The sequence below is a fragment of the Vipera berus genome, assembly GCF_964194415.1.
Source record: "Vipera berus genome assembly, chromosome: 6".
Lineage (NCBI taxonomy): Eukaryota > Metazoa > Chordata > Lepidosauria > Squamata > Viperidae > Vipera > Vipera berus.
This window is the reverse complement of record NC_138208.1, coordinates 12,803,951-12,823,509: the sequence shown is the minus strand read 5'-3', so window position 1 is coordinate 12,823,509 and position 19,559 is coordinate 12,803,951. Positions and strand designations below refer to the sequence as shown.

General features: G+C 40.7%; 1 protein-coding gene across 1 annotated transcript in view; it reads left to right on the top strand.

The window, feature by feature from the left end:
- PRR5 (proline rich 5) overlaps positions 1 to 19,559 on the top strand; it is a 45,703-nt gene that overhangs the window by 12,821 nt on the left and 13,323 nt on the right. Inside the window, exons 2-5 of the mRNA XM_081331609.1 lie at positions 5,616 to 5,696; positions 12,572 to 12,620; positions 14,485 to 14,542; positions 19,052 to 19,143. Of these exons, the coding sequence (XP_081187735.1) occupies positions 5,616 to 5,696; positions 12,572 to 12,620; positions 14,485 to 14,542; positions 19,052 to 19,143 (280 nt within the window). The remainder of the gene's footprint in view (positions 1 to 5,615; positions 5,697 to 12,571; positions 12,621 to 14,484; positions 14,543 to 19,051; positions 19,144 to 19,559) is intronic.

Below are 19,559 nucleotides of genomic sequence, written 5' to 3'. Positions count from 1 at the left end.
TTAAGAGGAGACTGGACAGCCATTTGTCTGAAATGGTATAGGGTTTCCTGCCTTAGCAGGGGGTTGGACTAGATGACCTCCAAGGTCCCTTCCAACTTCTTCTTCTTCTTCTTCTTCTTCTTCTTCTTCTTCTTCTTCTTATTATTATTATTATTATTATTATTATTATTATTATTATTATTATTATTATAGCTGTTTTTGCAATTGGTGATGATATTGTCAGTGATTATTATTAGTTAAAGAGTTTAAGGTTTTCCCCATCATTGCTCCTCTAGGGGGAAGATATAGTGCCTCTTCTTAGGGAGCGCAATGGCTCAGTGGTTAAAGACACTGAGCTTGTCAGTTGGAGAGCTGACAGCCGGGGTTCAAGACCCAAACTCCGCACAACAGGGTGAGCTTCCATTATTTGGCCTAGCTCCTGCCAGCCTTGCAGTTTGAAAGCATGCAAATGCGAGTAGATTAATAGGTACCATTTTGGCGGGAAGGCAACAGCGTTCCGTGTACCTTTGGCATGTAAGCCATGCTGGTCACATAACCAGACAAATTATCTTCAGACAATGCTGGCTCTTTCAGCCAAGAAATGAAAATAAAGACCTTGCCCTAGAGTCGGACACGATGGACAGGGAAAACATTTTACTCTTTTATGCTGGTTTGTATATTTCTGTCTATTGAAGGATAAGGAACTGTGCCAGAAATTTTTTTAAAAATCCTTTTTCTTCTAAGGAACATTTACCAATGTTCTGAAAGGCAGTTCGCAAATAATTGTATCAATCAACTCATCCTAAAGGAACACACAGCAGAGTTTTTTATTTTGAAACTATTTTACAATCTAGGGCAGGGGTAGGCAACCTCGGCTCTTTTATGACTCATGGACTTCAACTCCCAGAATTCCTGAGCCAGCATGGCTCAGCTTGGAAACCTCTCCCTTTCCCCTCAGCGTGGCTGGCTCAGGAATTCTGGGAGTTGAAGTCCATGAGTCATAAAAGAGCCAAGGTTGCCTACCCCTGATCTAGGGAATGTGATGCAGGAATTCAGGAGCTGAACTCTCCCTACATTGCAGTCAAATTGAGCTTTTCCCCATGCTTCTTAATAGTCCTGATCAATAGTGCTTCTCATGTGGATAATGCCAATCTAACCATTTTGGAGTGGCACAAACGAATCTTCCAGAACAGAAAAGGGTTAATGTTGTTTCTCACGTGTTCCTACTCAAACCAGCTGTTTTGGGGGTTTTCCAGTTTGTGCTATGATTGAAGCACTTTCTGTCAACAGAAAGTCATTCTGGAATGATCTGATTAAGAAGAAAAACAAAACATTCTGGTATTCTAGAATGGAATGGATATTTCGCATATGCAGATCCCCTCAATCAGTCTTTCCTAATCTTGGAAATTTTTACGACACATGGACTTTTGACTCCCAGAATTCCCCAGCCAGCCATATGTCTTAAAAGTCGCCAAGATTTGGAAACCCTGACTAAAGCTAGGCGGAAGCCCACAATTCTGAGTGACACATTTTCTGGGTGTGGGTTGCAGGATAGCTTTGCATGGAAAGAACAGGTCACTCCTTGGGCACTGAATCTGTGCTGGAGTATTCCAAGTCAGTTCCATAAGGCTGGGTGAGTGAGGTTATGGTTGATTGAATCAGTCTTCATCAGAGAAAGAGATCTGGCCTCGTGACTCTGCACAACTCCAGGGTTTATGAGGTCATTTAATGCCATGCTTAATCATAAAGAATAAATGGAAGCTGAGCGCTGGCTGGGGAAGTCTGGGATTTGAAGTCCACACTTCTTAGAGTGGCTAAACTTGAGACACGCTGTTCTAGAATCTACTTTATTGCTTCATTTGCTATGTTACAGTAATTGCACATCTTCTTTTTGAAGAAGGTGCTTGATTGCTTCAGGATATAACTGACTGTGGTTGGTACTCAGTTCTGACTTAAATGAGAGACTCTTAATTTTATTTATTTATTATTTATCCCATATTAAAAACACCTAGGATTGAATGCAGTCAGCAAAATCAGCAGAAACCTGGAAAAGATAAAGTCCATCAAGTAAAGCACACCTTTTTTATAACCAATGTTTAAGTGAACAATCAAATCTTAATTGACCCATGTAAAAAAGAGGCAAGGTTCAGTTGTACAATTAGCTACTGCTAAGCTTGTAAGCCGCCCTGAGTCTTCGGAGAAGGGCGGGATATAAATGGAATTTAAAAAAAAATTGTGGTGGCCATATTGACTTTTTTGCCTCCTCCAACATCCTGGTATTTATTACCCAAATAGTATGTATGTTGGAAACTTATATTCAAAAATGTACTGAAAAGCAGGTCACCATCTTGTTGAATTTGATAAATCTCACCATGTCAGGCTTGTCATGTTTCTAATGTGTTGGGACATAATTGTATGTTTAAAAGAAATGAGAATGAGATGCAAATCGGTGAAATCAGAAATTAGAATTTTTCTTGATTTTTATTAACTGGATTGTTCTGTAGTTTAAGTTCCTCTACGTGTGACAAACTCCAGAAAGCCCACCATTTATGTAGCAGTTTGTAAGGAACAATCTGGAAGGGATGAAAAAAGGTCCATGGAATGTCTATAAAACTTCTTACTGTCCCAACTTGATGCACGAAGATTGTGACTATAGACCTCTACACATGTTATAGCTATGCGACAGCACATCATCACATCATTGCACAAATGATGCAACTACATAAGTTGCCTGAGTTCAGGTACAGTTGACACAAATTATGCAACAGTACTATTTATGCACTGGCATGTTGTACACAATATCATTGTGATATCATCCTTTTTACACCTACGGAAACTGCAACTCATGAAGTGCAGAACTATGATTCTGTAGGTTGTTGTTGTTTGGCATAGTTTTACACTCTCAAGGAAGATGAAAAAAAGTAAAACATAAATGTAAAAGAAAAGAGATAAATTCTGCTTCACTCAACTTGCTAGTGTTATTGAAATTATAAATTGTACACACCAAGGCTGCTATTAAATTTCACTGACTTCCTGAATTTGTTTTGTCTTTGTACCCCTAAATTTGTTGTGTGTTTTTATTCTCATTTGGTATTCAGATTGAAGGTGAATTTAATGCAGGTTTTGTGGATTTCTAGAATCTGCAGGAATTGTGTTATTTGCTTTTATTTTTATTTAATCGTATCAATCGTGAAAGAATAAAGCTTCACTTTTTAAAAGTTGTAACTGAGAGACAAGCAGATTTCACAACAAAATTCAGAATTCAGCATTTTCAACTTGCTGAGTAGATAGAATGGAATAGTAAACTACGTGGGCATTGAATTTACCCCAAAATTTAGCAAGAGAATTATTTTTATTTTAAAAAGTCCCACAGTTACTGCCTCTTAGGAATCAATGGTAGGTATGCTTTTCAATGGGACTTTAAAAACAAACAAACTGCAAAGCGTTACTGAAGCCGACAGAAATATCCAGTGCTTTTTTTGTAAAAGAAAAAGGTGCCGGAACTCACACATGTCATCCAACCCGCCTTGCCTACCCTACAAGGTTCCATCCAAAAAAGGTGCTGAAACTCCGTTCTGGGCGTTCTATGAGAAAAAAAAGCCCTGGAAATATCAACGCTTTAATCCAAGATCATATAAACAAAGAAACAAACACATTTGTGGGATTTTAAACTATAGGTGAGGAGTGGCTGTTGCAGGTTGATTGTAAGAAACCAGTAAGTCTAACTTTTTTCTGAATGTAATCAACCAAAGATAGGCACATTTGCATCTTAGCAAAGTGCTGCAGCATATATATTTTTTTCTCAAGAAGATTCAAATGTAGGACTCTTTGCTTGCTGTTATGAAGTGAAAGTAGAGAGAGAAAGGAAGAGAGAAAGAGCAAATCATGTTTTCTGTTTTGGTCTTTTTCTGCATTTCTGCCTTGCTAGGTGATGACCTCACTGCCAGTTTTAATTTCCTGCTGTTGTTCCTCATTTCTCTGCTGAGCAGCTATCTGTCTCTGCTGCAAAACAGCTCCTCCAGACACCTCCACTGTAGCAACTGCCCTATTGTAACCTGGGACTACAGTTCGGCATTGCAAATGCATTTACTTTAATTAGAGAAATGGTCCCCATCGCCTACATGTAGCTGAGTCAAAAGAAGTGCACACTGGCAGCTTAATTTGGAGGGGCCCCAAAGTCAGTGGGGTTGGATATTTGGGACTCTTCATTTTTCATTCATTTTGGAACCACAGATGATTTGAAGAGCAGAGCACAGGCAGCCTGCAGCTACACAAAGCATTCCTTTCATTCCAGAATTCCCAGACAAAGGGCACCTGCAGAGAGGAGGGTTAAAAAGGTCGAGATGGTGGTCATGACCACAAGTTCAAAACCCAACTTCTTTTTTATATAAGATGCACATAAAAAAGATGGCGGGTTTCGATTGCATTTTTCTTTTGTATTATTACTCCTCTTCTGCCCTGCACCTGATGTGCCGTATTAGTTTTGAGGTTGCGCATGCTGGTTTTTACAAACATAGTAGGTGCCCTAAGCTTCACTTAATACCATAAAGCAGGGGTCCCCAACCCCTGGCCATGGACCAGTAGCGGGCCACGGCATGCCAGCAACTGGTCCGCACAAACAAGCAAAGCCCCATCCGCAAGATGCAGGCAGCACACAAAATCACGCACCCTCCAGTCCGTGGAAAACCCTCTCTCCACAGAACCGGTCCCTGGTGCCCAAAAGGTTGGGGACCTCTGCCATAAAGCTAAGCAGCCTCAAAAATCTACAGAGATGTGGGTAAAAAAGTACAGGTAGTCCTTGACTTATAGTTCATTTAGTGACCATTCAAAGTTACAACGGCACTTTTAAAAAGGGACCTACGACCAGTTTTCACACTTGGGACCGCCGCAGCGTTCCCCACGGTCACATGATCAAACTTCATTTGCTTGGCAACTGGTTCCTGTTTATGACAGTTGCAGTGTCCTTGGGTCACGTGGTCACCTTTTGCAACCTTCTGACAAACTCAATCAGAAAATCAGATAACTGATCTTAAATTAGATAACTACAGTGTTGTTATCTACAATTAGAGAACAACCACTGATTCGCTTAACAACTGTGGCAAGAAAGGTCGTAAAATGGGACAAAATTCACTTAACAAATGTCTCACTTAACCACAGACATTTTGGACTCTAGCATGGTCGTAAGTCAAGGGCTACGTGTTAAGCTTGTTCCTAAAGTGTCTTAAGGAAGACTAGAGTTAACACCAGGTGACAAAATTGTTCCAAACTAGAGGCAGTGTTACAAGGTTGATACTACTTCCTCATTCCCTTTGAAGGCGGGCAGAGTGGAGGACAAATGTGGTTTTTCCATACTAATATCATTTGAGTCAGACAACTTAATAGATGACTGAAATATAGTAGTTATGTGACCTTGTAGTTACACCAAAGGAAACTGACTTTGGTTTTAACTTAGTGGAAAATGAGAATCTAGCCTGAAGATTCTACTCTGGATTCTTTTATCTTTTCTTTTGACAGTCTAATTTAACAGCTGCAGCAGCTGAGGGTACTTACCTCCCGAAATAAATAGTGCTTATTGGAATATTATTATTATTATTATTATTAGAGATTCAGACTGTATTTTCTCATCTCTCTTGCAGTATCCAGAATGGAGTCATAGCTGTGTTTCAGAGAAAGGGGCTTGCAGACCACGAGCTTTACAATCTCAACGAAGGAGTCAGGTGAGTAAATCAACATTTTCTATCCCTGCTGCTAGATAAATTTTCTCACTGTTTTCTGAGTACTCTCAACAGCTAATTGGCCTGCGTGGATTAATTCTCAGTGGTAATTTTAAATAATTTGTGCGAGACAATGCACGTGTCACAGTCCAATGTACCTGAAAGTCACTGAGATGAAAAAGAAAACATCTATCCAATAAGCCAAACAACAAAACAAGTGATTGCCTTTGGTGGGTTGTGTTAGTTGCAAGCTTGCCATCTGCAGATCGGGTCAAAAATTCAAGATGGCAGCTTCAGTAACGGGTTGGTGACTACCATCTTGGCTTTTTGACTCTTGCTTGTAAGGTGTTGTTCCCATAGGCGTCCAATAGGAGCCACATGATCTGATGTCAACTATATGGCAACTTTGCACAGATTACAGAATACATGCCCTTTAAAGTGCAATGAGATGGGCAGGATGTTTTTTTCGGCATGCACGGACCCAGTGATGGGTAGAATCAGTTACCACAAATGTAGGTAGGGATGCAGAAATGCAGAATGCTATAATTGTCATCCAGCCAGGCCTTGCTGCCAGTACGGATTTCATTTCCCATGCATTTGGGTTTTAAATTTGCCAGTTAGTCCATCATTTTACTTCAGTCATTGAACAACAAAACAAAACAAAACATAAGCGTCTGTGTTGATTAGTGTAAAACAAGCTATAAAATCATCTAACGATACAAGTGAAATTGTAAGTTAAAGTTTTAAGAATCCGGGACATAAAATTAAGACGATAAAGTATGATGCAATTTATATCAGGCAGCTAAAGGATTGTTGAGAATTAAGAGTAGTAAAATTACCAATCTAAAATATACCGAACTATTATAATACTTAAAAGCTATGGAAAAGTTGTAATCAATATTATCTCTAGAGAAAAAGTAGTGATGCAACGTATAAGGAAGAATACAGGTAGTCCTCAACTTGTAATCATTCGTTTAGTAACCAAAGTTACAACAGCACTGATATTTGTGATGTTTGTCAAATATCATTAAAAATACAAGTGTTTTTTTTAAAGGGTATCTTCACTGGAAAGGCTGAGCTGTCTTGTAGCAAAGATGACAGAAATCAGTTGAGAATGAGGGCATCTGTTATTCTTGGCAAGGAAAAAAAAGAAAGTTCATATTAACTCACAGACGTGACAGAATTGGTTCATATTTGTTGAAGTGGCAGAAAAACATATGTTCCCTGGAACATTGCACAGGAAAAAGATGTACGTAAGGGGTGTTTACGTCAAAAAAAAAATAGCCTGCCAAATTGCATACCGTAGTAGAAAAAGTTATGCACTCTGAAAAGATATAACCCAAATCCATGCAATAGCGAAATCTCTATGGAGATTCTCAGTTATCCAGGTCATGGTTGTCCCAAAGGTGGGTTTTGTGTGTGTGTGTGTGTGTGTGTGTGTGTGTGTGTGTGTGTGTTTTGCGAATGATCAGCTGTCTGCAAGGAATATAAATCTTCCATTCTCCACCATCCAGTCAGAGCTAAAGAGGCTTCTTAGATGAGAAGCAAAACATCTTCAAAGAAAAACAAGAAAGTCTAGTTGCTTCTTGAAAAAAAGGGGAAAAAATCTTTGGCACATTCATGTAAAAGCAATTTCAGATTTACATTTTTAAAATTGGTTAGCTGTGTTTTTTTTTAAACAATTGCAAAACTGGATAGACTTGAATAAGCATGCTGAGTGGGAGAGGGTGGGTTAAAACAGAATCAAGGTGAAATGGGTTGTGAGTCCAGTCTGTGAAGCACAATATCTAACCTAAGAGTGAACCTTGTGCCTCCAGGAAAATTAACAGGAAGCTGAACAGACAGCTGCTATCAACTCAGCATATGCAAGTGACTTAGGAAGTCCCATCAACAAGTCTGAACCAGTTTTTGGAGCTTCCCGCCCACTTTTTCTCATTTGAAATGCTTTCTCTTTTGCTTAAAAGAACTTAGCTGATCAGAATGGAATTTGGTGTGTGGGGGTCTTCCAAGAAGCTCCAAGATGCTTTTCCACATGGCACTGACTCACAGTCCTGTTCTTTGAAAGAGTCACAGAGTAGTAAAAGTTAAGGTCAATAATAGAAGAAGCAGTCTGGGTAGAATTGCTAGGTAGTGTAGCAGTTCCAGGATACAAGGTACTCAAGAGTCTGACACCAGCATTTAAGAAGTAGAGTCTAAAGTAAATAAGAAAGCTGGTTCCCTGTTCAGACAGGATCTGAAGCTAAGAGATGCTTCCTCGGTCATTGTTACAAGTGTTTACAGACTATCAAGGAAAAGCACAATTCTTGGAAAGTCCTGGCGTGCATTCAGGTGTAGCGAGTATTGATCATACCTATTTAGACCACAATACAGGTAGTCCTCGACTTACGACCACAAAAATCTCTGTTGCTAAGTGAGACATTTGTTAAGCGAGTTTTGTCTCATTTTACGACCTTTCTTGCCACAGTTGTTAAGTGAATCTGGCTTCCCCATTAATTTTGCTTTTCAAAAGGGGATCACCTGACCTTGGGACCCAGCTACAGTCATAAGCATGAACCAGTTGCCAAGCATCTGAATTTTGATCACATGATCATGGGGGATGCTACAAAGGTGGTTAAATGTGAAAGTCACTTTTCATAAGTCATTTTTTTTTCAGTGCGGTTGTAACTTTGAACCGTCACTAAATAAGCTGTTGTAAGTCAAGGACTACCTGTAGCTTCTTCTTGAGAAGATCACTCTTACCATGAGAGACTTCCAAGTGATGTAGGATTCCTGTACCCCTCTGGCTTTGGTCTCAGCAGCTACACTAAGCAGTATCTTGTTTGGTGGCCACGTCTTTATCATGGGGCTGGAGTAAAATGGAGTTATTCTGCTTTTGTTTTGGTCCCATTCTTCTTCCTGAGATGAAGATCATCGATCCAGAGAAAAGCTGCGATTAATGTTCTTTGCTTATATCTAATAAAAAATATTTCCTTATTTCTTTTTTTTAAAAAAAAAACATAATTCTAATTAGCAGCTTTGATTTTTGAGCATATTCATTGATCTTTAAGTAGACACTTAAAAATACATTGAGCTGCAAAGATAAGATCATGATTATCCTTAATTAGAGCCCCATGATTAACATATATAAAATTGCAAGAAAGTAAAATCTTCAGCTTTGTGAACTGGATAGAATTTCTGCCACTAGAAAAATACATTTTCTGTTCCAAAACCAAGGAAGTCGGTGACACCACCCATTTCCTGAGGGTGATTTGAGACCACATTTGTTACTATCTCATCCTGGCTCAGATTCTAAAAAGGCAAGAAAGGATAACACTAAAGTCTTAACCGCTGTGTTTCCTGATCCCTCGATTCTTCCTTCCCATTTGGATGTAAGAAATAAAGAATTGTTATGGCTGCCAAGTGGCAAACGAGCACAACTGATGGTATTGCATTAAATCATGATGGATATAACATGGCCATTTTCTCAGCTTAGTGAACCACGAGCCAATCAATGTGAGTCTTAATTCTAGTTTCAAAGCTGTTTGAGAATCTTGGAGCAGGACCAGGGAGAACCAAATTCCATCTAGGAAAATTTAATATACTTTGGTCTACCTCTGTTGTGTAATCATTAATTTTCCTATTTTGTTCTGAGAAATCTGTGTGGAGAACCTCTGTCTATTTCTCACAAGGTTTTTTTTTTCTTCCATTCAATCATGTCCAATTCTTGGAGACTGCCTGGATAAGTCTCTGCAGTTTTCTTGGCAAGGTTTTTCAGATGCCCATTGACAGAACATGACTGGCCTAAAGTCACCCAGCTGGCTTTGTGCCTAAGATGGGACTAGAACTCACAATCTCCCTGTTTCTAGCCTAATGCCTTCACCAATACACCAACCTGGCTCTTCTCACAAGTTAAAAAGGTAAAGGTTCCCCCGCACATGCGTGCTAGTCGTTTCCAACTCTAGGGGCCGGTGCTCATCTCCGTTTCAAAGCCAAAGAGCCAGCGCTTGTCCGAGGACGTCTCCGTGGTCATGTGACCGGCATGACTAGACGCCAAAGGCGCACGGAACGCTGTTACCTTCCCACGGGAGTGGTCCCTATTTTTCTACTTGCATTTTTACGTGCTTTCAAACTGCTAGGTTGGCAGAAGCTGGGACGAGTAACAGGCGCTCACTCTGTTACACGGCACTCAGGATTCGACCCGCCAAACTGCCAACCTTCTGATCGACGAGCTCAGCGTCCTAGCCCACTGAGCCACAAACTCTTGTGTTGATCCTGAAGTTAACTTAGGATGACATTGTCTGGTAGCTTAGCTTGTGCACCAAGGACTTGCAGGGCTATAAACAAAGAAGAGATCAGATAGACAACTGCTCTGAATTGTTGCCAGGAAAGCAACATGGATCTGTCATGAAATCCCAGAGAGGCTTAGTTGTACACCATAGTCATCCATGAAAGGGAAAGGGAACAGATCTTAAAGTTGCCAAGCTTGAGACACACTGCTTTAAGGTCTCACTTTTTTCTTCAAAAAGCTGCTTCTAACAATGGAGATAAAAATCAAAATTCCTGAACTTAACTTAGTTCTTATTAGGATCTGAACTGATGGTGACTAAGACAGATAAGTATCTTCGGATTGTAGCTTGCTTCATGAAAGTAAGAGTTAATTTTTATTTTATTCTTAAAACTTCCACTTCCGCTTTTTTGTGATTACAAACAGTCAAATTGTGTGCTAAAGTTTCTGAGGAAAGGGGTAGGAAAAATCTGTAATGCAGCCACCTTAGAAGAAAATCTATTTGACAGAGCAATGAGTCATTATCTCAAATATTACGGAGAGTATTTCAAACAGTAAATTTGAAGTAAGAAGCAGAGAAGACAATTACATACAGAGAGAGATTGGAGCACTTTGTCTAAAGAAAGATCAATCGTGGCGGTGTAATAAAGAGTCTGGAACCACACAATCAAAATTAATTAGCCGTGGATAACAAAGGAGAAACTAGTTAAAGCAGTTAAAACAAGCTCAGCAAAAGAAGCAGGGGTTTTAATCTAGCTTTGTTTCTATTTGGGAACTACTCTTGGATATTTTGCTTGAAACTAAAACAAAAATGAAATTTTAACCTTGGGTTTTGATGATTAGATTTGTTTATGTTGATCGCAGGGACGCCGTGGCTCAGTGGGTTAGGACGCTGAGCTTGTCGATCAGATGGTCGGCAGTTTGGCGGGTTGAATCCCGAGTGCCGCATAACAGAGTGAGCGCCTGTTACTCGTCCCAGCTTCTGCCAACCTAGCAGTTTGAAAGCACGTAAAAATGCAAGTAGAAAAATAGGGACCACTACGGTGGGAAGGTAACAGCGTTCCGTGCGCCTTTGGCGTCTAGTCATGCCGGCCACATGACCATGGAGACGTTCTCGAACAAGCGCTGGCTCTTCGGCTTTGAAACGGAGATGAGCACCGGCCCCTAGAGTTGGAAACGACTAGCACGCATGTGCGGGGGAACCTTTACCTTTTCCTTACCTTTATGTTGATCGCAGTACTGTTTGCTTTGCTTTATTTCTAGTACAAAGGGTCATTGATTTTTAAAGTTGATATCTGTATCCAAGTCAGAAGTTTATTTATTTATTTATTTACTTATTTACTTATATGCTCACTGTCTCACCTAAAGGCGACTATAGGTAGGTGGCTTACAATCATAGAAACAAGACAAAACATTAAAACAATAAATATTTACACTAAATTGGTTTAAAATTGACAAGTTGGGGAGGACAAGAACAAGACACATGCAGAAAGGAGGTGGGGTTATCTTACTCTATTACAGGGGTCTTCAAACTTGGCCCTTTTATGACTTGTGGACTTCAACTCACAGAATTCCTCAGCCAGGCAAGCTGGCTGAGAAATTCTGGACGTTGAAGTCTACAAGTCATAAAAGGGCCAAGTTTGAAGATCCCTGCTCTATTATCCCCCTCCAGAATAATACACCCCCATTGGGCCCCTGGACTAGTTGGCAGAGCCAGGTCTTCAGGCTCTTTTGGAAGGCTAAAAGTCTGGGTGTAGCTCTTTGGAGGGCATGATGTCTCAGGGGATGGGAGCCACGGCAGAAAAGGGGCCCCACCAGCTGAATTTCCTTGAAAGACGGGGTCCGCAAGCATGCCCCTTCTGCCAGTGACAGTGGGGTGGGAACAACCCCATTGGGGTGAGATGGTTCTTCAGATAACCTGGACCCATGCCATGCAGGGCTTTAAAGGTAAGAACCAATACCTTGAATTGTACTGTGCTGCTCATGGACAACTGTGTAACATGGGCTACTCTACAGGTTGCAAGAACTGCCTATGTAGCTGCGTTCTGTGCCAGCTTCCAAATACTCCTTAAGGGTAACCTCATGCGGAGCGTGTGTTATTTGTTTCTTTTTTGTCTACATTCCTCAATTTTGTTTTTCCCTACCACTTCCCCTTTTATTTAAATTCTTTTTTTTCTTTGCTTTCAACAGAATAACAGAGTTGGAAGGGACCTAGAAGGTCTTCTAGTCCAACCCCCTGCTCAGGCGGGAAGCCCTTTGAAATTTAATAAATTTGGCCAAGGGATGTTCAGATTGTTTTCTTATTGTATCTTTTATGAAACCATCTCAATTAGAGCTTAGCTTAAAAAGAGATTTTATTTAAGAAACAATAGTGTTACCTATTAGTAGAATTAGGTTTGATTGCTATTCGGGTGGGAAACAAAAGATCAAACAGAGAAGGTGGCTTATTTCTGTGTTGTCAGGACCCAAGTTAGAGAATTCCAGTAAAGCATCATCTCTGATCATGCCTTCTGACAATCTGTGCATTTGTAATGCAATAAACAATGAATAACGTAAAGTATACTAAAATACGACGATCCTTTTCATCTATTATGATGTATATTTTTTGGAACAGGCAGCTTCTGAAAACTGAGTTGGGATCTTTTTTTACTGAATATTTACAGGTTCGTATAATCTTCTGTTTTGTTGTGATTTCTCTTCTACTGTTTTAGTGAATGCTTTATTATTAGCTGAAGCAAGCTGCCAAATAAATTACTGATAGCTGATATTGCCCACCCATGAAATTTTAAGTACCAACGTTTTCTATTTGGTTGTTTGCACTGTGCCTCATCTTAAGATGCTTCAGGTTCAATGCTTGCTTTGTGCCTGGATCCCAGTAGAGTTGCATATCATTGTTCTCAGGCAGCAAAGATTCCTTGTAAGCCAGTTTCAGTCAAATAAAAAGGTGGTTTTTGTGTCATGGTAATTTTCAAAATATTTGCAAAATGGTTCCATGTGGGGACAAATAACTGGAATGTATGGATCAGCATATAAAACTTGTGTCATGGTTCCGACAAATGAAACTCTTCAAAGAACCTCAAGGCATTGTTTACCTTAAAGAATCTTTATTTGAGTAGCATAGCTTCGGCATATACATGGTCGAAGCCAAAATCTGAATTCTCCTCCCCTTAGCACATAGTATCAAACACAATTCCCTCCTCTAATTAGCAGTCGTAAATCACATTCTCCAATTAGTTTGAATTGCAGGTTTTCCCTCCTGTTCTCCAACCCGCCATCTCTTATCATCTCTTATTTCAAAAGCCCCTGAATTCATACACTTTTACAGTATTGTTATGTCTAACTAGCTCCCATCACATTCCTCCTCCTCCCCAGTATCATCTAATTCTAAAAGTAAAGCATAGGAAAGGCTTCATCTCCATATGTTGTCAAAGCAAGAACATTTGAAAAGAATATATATATATATACACACACATACACACACACACACTTTCAAGAAGGATCTTTTAAAATGCTAGCTTTCCAAAATATTGTAATATATTTAGTGCAAGCCGTTCACGTAACATATCAGTTGCAGGTGAGTTAAAAAATAAAATCAAGATGACAGCAGTAACTGTGGGATCAAAGCCCCCCCCTTTTCATGGGCATCAAAACACATATAAGAGATGGTGTGGCTTTGATTGCATGACTTTAATCACAGTCTTGACTATGGTCCCCCTAGATATAAATCTGTTTTTCTTAATAAGTACCATGTTTGGTAAGAAGTAGGTCTGGCCAATTAGAACCTTTGATTTAAAGCAGCCTCCAAATTATTTGCTTGTTTAAGAGATTTCTTCTCTGCCCCCCTGCTCAGATGAGAATTAAAAGGAGTTAACAAAACCTAGAAATACTTAAATCATAAAATGAATGCAACTGTTGCATCCTTATTGATTTTCTAAAATCTGAGAGAGTGGGGTCAAAACGCCCCCCCCTACAGGGCATAAGGCTAATTTAGGAGCTAAGACTCCCAAAATATCAAATAATAACAATAATAACAATGTCAACAACAACAACACTAATTAATACTTCTGATAATAGGGCATCTTCAGAATGGGTCCTTTAGCATATCTTGATACCAAATACTAAAGAAAGTAGTCCATATTTTCAGCAAGAATTACAAGCTGATAGAATGCAAACTAACTGAAAGACAAATACCAAATCTTAAATACCAAGATTTAAAGGACATACTAAGTGTCTGCTTTTCCTTGGTCTCATCTGAAAGCTACATATAAACACTAAGAGTTCGGCTGTATAGTTCTACCCTCTGCCCCATTTCAAAGGGATAAAGATCTTTTGAAGGTTTTATCTTTTTTTCTGCCATTATATGGTAAGATGGGAAATCCCACATGATGTAGTATTGTGTGCAAAGGCCAAATAATAAAAGGCTGTGAACAACCCTTTTTCTAATGAGCTGCCGTTAAAAAAAACACTTATGTAGTTTTAAGTACAGCGTGTAATGAAAATTGACATTATTTTGTGCTCTCTTTCCAGAACCAGCTGCTTACAAAAGGCATGGTGATCCTGAGGGATAAGATCCGATTTTATGAAGGTGATTAAGGGCTGCGTATGTTTTCGAATGATTTTAAAGAGGTGCTAACAGGATATAGGAATGCAAGTGCTATATTTCTTTAAAGCAGCAGTATCCTTTTTTTCAGACTCCTGTACACCCAGTCTGAGAGTGGATACAACTGCTTTAAGCAGTCACATGGAAACAGCCACAGAGTTGCTTTAAGGGGATGACTCTTTAAAGTAGCTGGGTCTTTTTTTTTCCTGGTTCCTGTGCAAACCTGAAAAATGATGCTGCTTTAAAGAGGCACTACATCTGGAAGAATGGACTACCCTGAAACGAAAGTATTATGTGCAAGAGTCAAGATTAGTGTTGTTTTCTCTTGTGGTTTGACAATCAAGTGCATCGCTTAGGCACAAAAGCATTGAGAGAGAAAAAAGGAAAGGAAAAAAATGTTTCAACTTCTTAGAATCCCCTGCAAGCTGGCTTGTAGGTTTTGAAAGAAAGAATTATACAGATATTCCTCAGCTTCCAGTACGACCACAGTTGAGCCCAAGGTGTATGTTGTTAAGTGAGAAATTTGTTAAGTGAGTTTTGTCCCATTCTATGACTTTTCTCGCCACATTTGTTAAGGGAATCACTGCAGTTCTTAAATTAGTAACACGGTTGTTAAGTGAATCTGGCTTCCCCATTAACTTTGCTTGTCAGAAGGTCACAGAGGGGGGATCATATGACTCCAGGATGCTGCAACCGTCGTAAGTGTGAAAAATTGTCATAGGTCACTTTTTTTCAGTGCCGTTGTAACTTTGAACAGTCACTAAATGAATTGCTGTAAGTCAAGGACTGCCTGTAAAAGATGCCAGAACTGGCAGACAGAAGGTGGGGATCATCTAGGTTGGACAGGAGATGCTGCTGGAGTGAAAAATGAAGATGAAAGATGAAAAGTAAAGCAGAGAGGCCAGAAGGAAATCGGGCCTTGGACAATGGAGAATGACAAAGCAGACCTACCAGGTGCCATAGAACAGGACAAGGATGAGTTCAGAAGAAGTGAGAAGAATAAACTTTGTTTTAGTCATGGAGAGGAGATTAGCATTCCTAAACCTGTGGATAAGCTGGCGCGGGAGAAGACAAAATCAGCAGCTCAAGGTTTCGCATTCTAACTTAAAAGAGTAGAATTCAAATCATTTCGTTAAAAAACTCTTCTAGTATACTTGTGGACTTTATTAGTGTACGTACTTACTAATGTGCTAGATCCCTCTAAACGTACATAAACACCTATAATTAAAATATTATAATATGCTTTGCATTAAGCTTGTATATAAAACTACTTTGCATTCACTTGATTGCCTTGTGCTGAGAAGGGAACAGGGGGGCTTCATTCCTATTCATAGTCTCCCGCACCACAATTGGTGCTCCTACATGTTTTCTGAAGCGCCCCCTGCAAATCCTTTTCATGCTTAAAAAGGTAAAGGTCCCCCGCACATGCGTGCTAGTCGTTTCCGACTCTAGGGGCCGGTGCTCATCTCCGTTTCAAAGCCGAAGAGCCAGCACTTGTCCGAGGACGTGTCCATGGTCATGTGGCCGGCATGACTAGACGCCAAAGGCGCACGGAACGCTGTTACCTTCCCACTGTAGTGGTCCCTATTTTTCTACTTGCATTTTTTACGTGCTTTCAAACTGCTAGGTTGGCAGAAGCTGGGACAAGTAACAGGCGCTCACTCTGTTACGCGGCACTCGGGATTCATGCTTGCACAGCCCTAATTAAACATCCTTGATGCACACCAACCTCCTACCTTTTCTTCCATCATGACCACAAATCAGTGGCTTTGCCTGGCAAGCAAGGAAATGAAATTTGCCTAACAAATCTGAGCAAAGAGCACCTGAGATTCGGTTCCCCCTTAGGATCATTTGCAGGAGAAGCACCCTGCTTTTCCAAGGCCTTGATTTTATTTGACTGTAAAAATCCCTTTGCACCCTGGTCGGAGTGTCCCATTTTTCTATGGACTGTGGAACACAGCATTGCCACCTTTATTGTGTCATTGCTGTGATGAAGAAGAGGGTGAATTTATTACAGCTGCAAAAACAAGTGAAGCAATTAAAAACACACAGTGTCACAGACAACCCAGGCCCAGGCAGGACTCAGCAGATGAAAGAGTTGGTTGCATCATGTATACAGATATGAAAAGAGGTGAAACTTGAAGCCCACGGCCAGAAATGCTTGACAAAAACATTCTAGAGCGCTGTTTCTCAGCCATGCCAACTTTAAGATGGGTGGACTTCAACTCCCAGAATTCCTCAGCCACCATCTTAAAGTTGGCACGGTTGAGAAACACTTTCCCTAGAAAGCTAGGCAAAATGTTTTAAAACTGTGACTCCCAACGCTTCTAGCCTCTGTTTCCAAGCAATAGAATTCCCAGGAAGTTGGGCATGGGATGTTTAATCTGAAAATGTTTTGCAGGCTTCAGTTTGCAGCCCTATTATGGCGTGCAACAGGCTATTATCTGAAAATGCAGTTTCCACACAGTAGTTGTGTATGCATTAAGCTGTGCAGGCTTAGAAAGTAATTGTTTTGGACCTTGCCCAAATGTGAATCTGGCATTTTTTCTGTTATTCATTAAAGGAACCTGTTTTCCGAGCTCCAGTAAAAGTCTGGGGAATCCTTGGAGCTTTTTAAGGAAGCTACTCATTAAAGACAAGACGACACTCAAAGGAGATGCCTGAAAAAACACCAGCTCCTTTAACAGATAGCGAGACAGTGCCTGGCTCACACCTAGACAAGACACTTTTTATTTTATTTTGGGACACTGTGTGGCTTGTTATCTACCCTATAATTGTTCAGGATCCACTTATGGGTCTCAAGTGAAAATGCAGTGTATAGAATTGGGGCTCCTTAACCTCCCGACTATCTTTTGAAAGGGAACAAAATTAAGGATTTCCTCTCATTCCTAGATTTTATGGAATGCAAGTAGTCCTTGACTTGCAACAGTTCCCTTAGTGACCGTCCAGAGTTACAACAATATTGAAAAAAGTGACTTACGACCGTTTTTCACACTTACGACCACTGCAGCATCCCCACATTCATGGGATCAAAATCCATACGCTTGGCAACTGACTCATTTATGACGGTTGCAGTGGCAGTTAGGGTCACGTGATCCCCTTTGGTGACCTTCTCACAAGCAAAGTCGACAGGGAAGCCAGCTTCTCTTTGACAACCGTGTTACTAATTTAACAACTGCAGTGATTCACTTAACAACTGTGGCAAGAAAGGTCCTAAAACAGAGCAAAATTCACTTAACAAATGTCTCGCATAGCAGCAGAAATTTGGCTCAATTGTGGTCGTAAATCAAGGATCACCTGTAGTCGGCTTTCGTATAGGTGGTTCTCAATTTATGACTGCTCACTTGAAATTATAACAGTCGGTGCTCTCCCCCAGCACAGTCATGTGACTGCATTACATCCACTCAGCAACCTGCTACATTTATAGCTGTTTGAAGCATCCCATGGTCATGTGACCATGATTTAAACGTTTTTGCTGAAAACCAGTGTTTACTCCTAGCTTTCAGCAAAAACGGGCCATAGCACACAATGGATCCGACTTCACTTAACAACCACACTGTTCATTTAATCAGGGCTTTTCAACCAGTGGTACGGGTACCACCTGTGGTACATTGGCACATGGCAGGTGGTACGCAACAATCCTAGAAAAGTAGTAGCCAGGGAGGGGAATGAGCTGAACCGGTGGCAGCACCGCACAAGCCTGAGAGAGATGGCTGGAGCTGCAGGGCTGTCAAGGCTCAGTGAAAGCGCCAGGATCAGCGCCAGGCTCCAGCTGGAGCTCGGCGCTGATCCTGGCACTTCTGCTGAGCCCAGAAGTGCCGATCAGCTGGAATGTTGCAGCATCTCCAGGGTCTTGTGATTTATATTCAGATGCTTGGCAACTGATTCATATTTATGACGGTCACAGTGTCCCAAGGTCATGTGAAGTGACCAAAACCTGCTGCAACCACCCAGCAGAGGGGGGGGAAATAAAAACCAAACACCCCCCACACACACCTCACTCCCGCTGCCAATCCTCAACAGAAATGTCACAACACTGAAAACTTCGGACAGGAGGAAGAGCGCCGCCGGGCGGGCAGGCAGGCAGGTGTCTTGCTCGGTTGTGGTTTGGGGGGCACTTTTTCAGTGCCATTGTAACTTCAAACAGTCACTAAGCGAACTCTTGTAAGTTGAGGACTATCTGTACTTCATCACTTTTTTCCTTTTTTGTGGGGGGGTCCTCAAGTTTTTGACACCTTGCTAGGCGACTGGTGGTCCTCGGATGTTGCCATATCCTAAAAGTAGTACAATGGGTGAAAAGGTTGAAAAGCCCTGCACTTAATGATCACCATTAAAAAGTTCCTAAAAATGGCTCTGGCTACATGGTGACTGCTTTACGGCCATAATGGGCAGCCTCTGTTACAGTCATAAGCCGAGCACTTCCTGTACTTCCATGCAATTACTTATGTTTTAGAAGTCCGTCAGTTTAACTCGCCTTTTGTTTTTAACTTACAGGACAGAAACTTTTGGATACCTTGGCTGAAACCTGGGATTTCTTTTTCAGTGACGTTCTGCCCATGTTGCAGGCCATCTTCTATCCTGTGCAGGTAAAATGCAATTGTGGTGCTTTGGAATCCAGTTAAACAAGTCAATGGAATTCTGATGATTGATGAAGAGAGCTGCAGGCCTTTCGCTAGGCAAGTCTAGCAAAATACCATGTGGGGAAAAAACTTGAAATAAAAATGTCCTTCTCTGCTGCGCTAGGCAAGTCTAGCAAAATATTTATATTTATATTTATTATATTTTTATACCGCCCTTCTCCCGAAGGACTCAGGGCGGTGTACAGGGCAATAAATATAAAAACGGAATACAAAAGTTAAAAAACGATTAAATATTATGCCCAAGTTTAAAACAGTAATTAAAAAACATATTAAAACCCTAACCCATCAAACCAGGTCAGATTGCTCAAATAAATAAGTTTTTAGATCGCGCCGGAAGGAGCGAAGGTCGGGGGCCGTCCGGA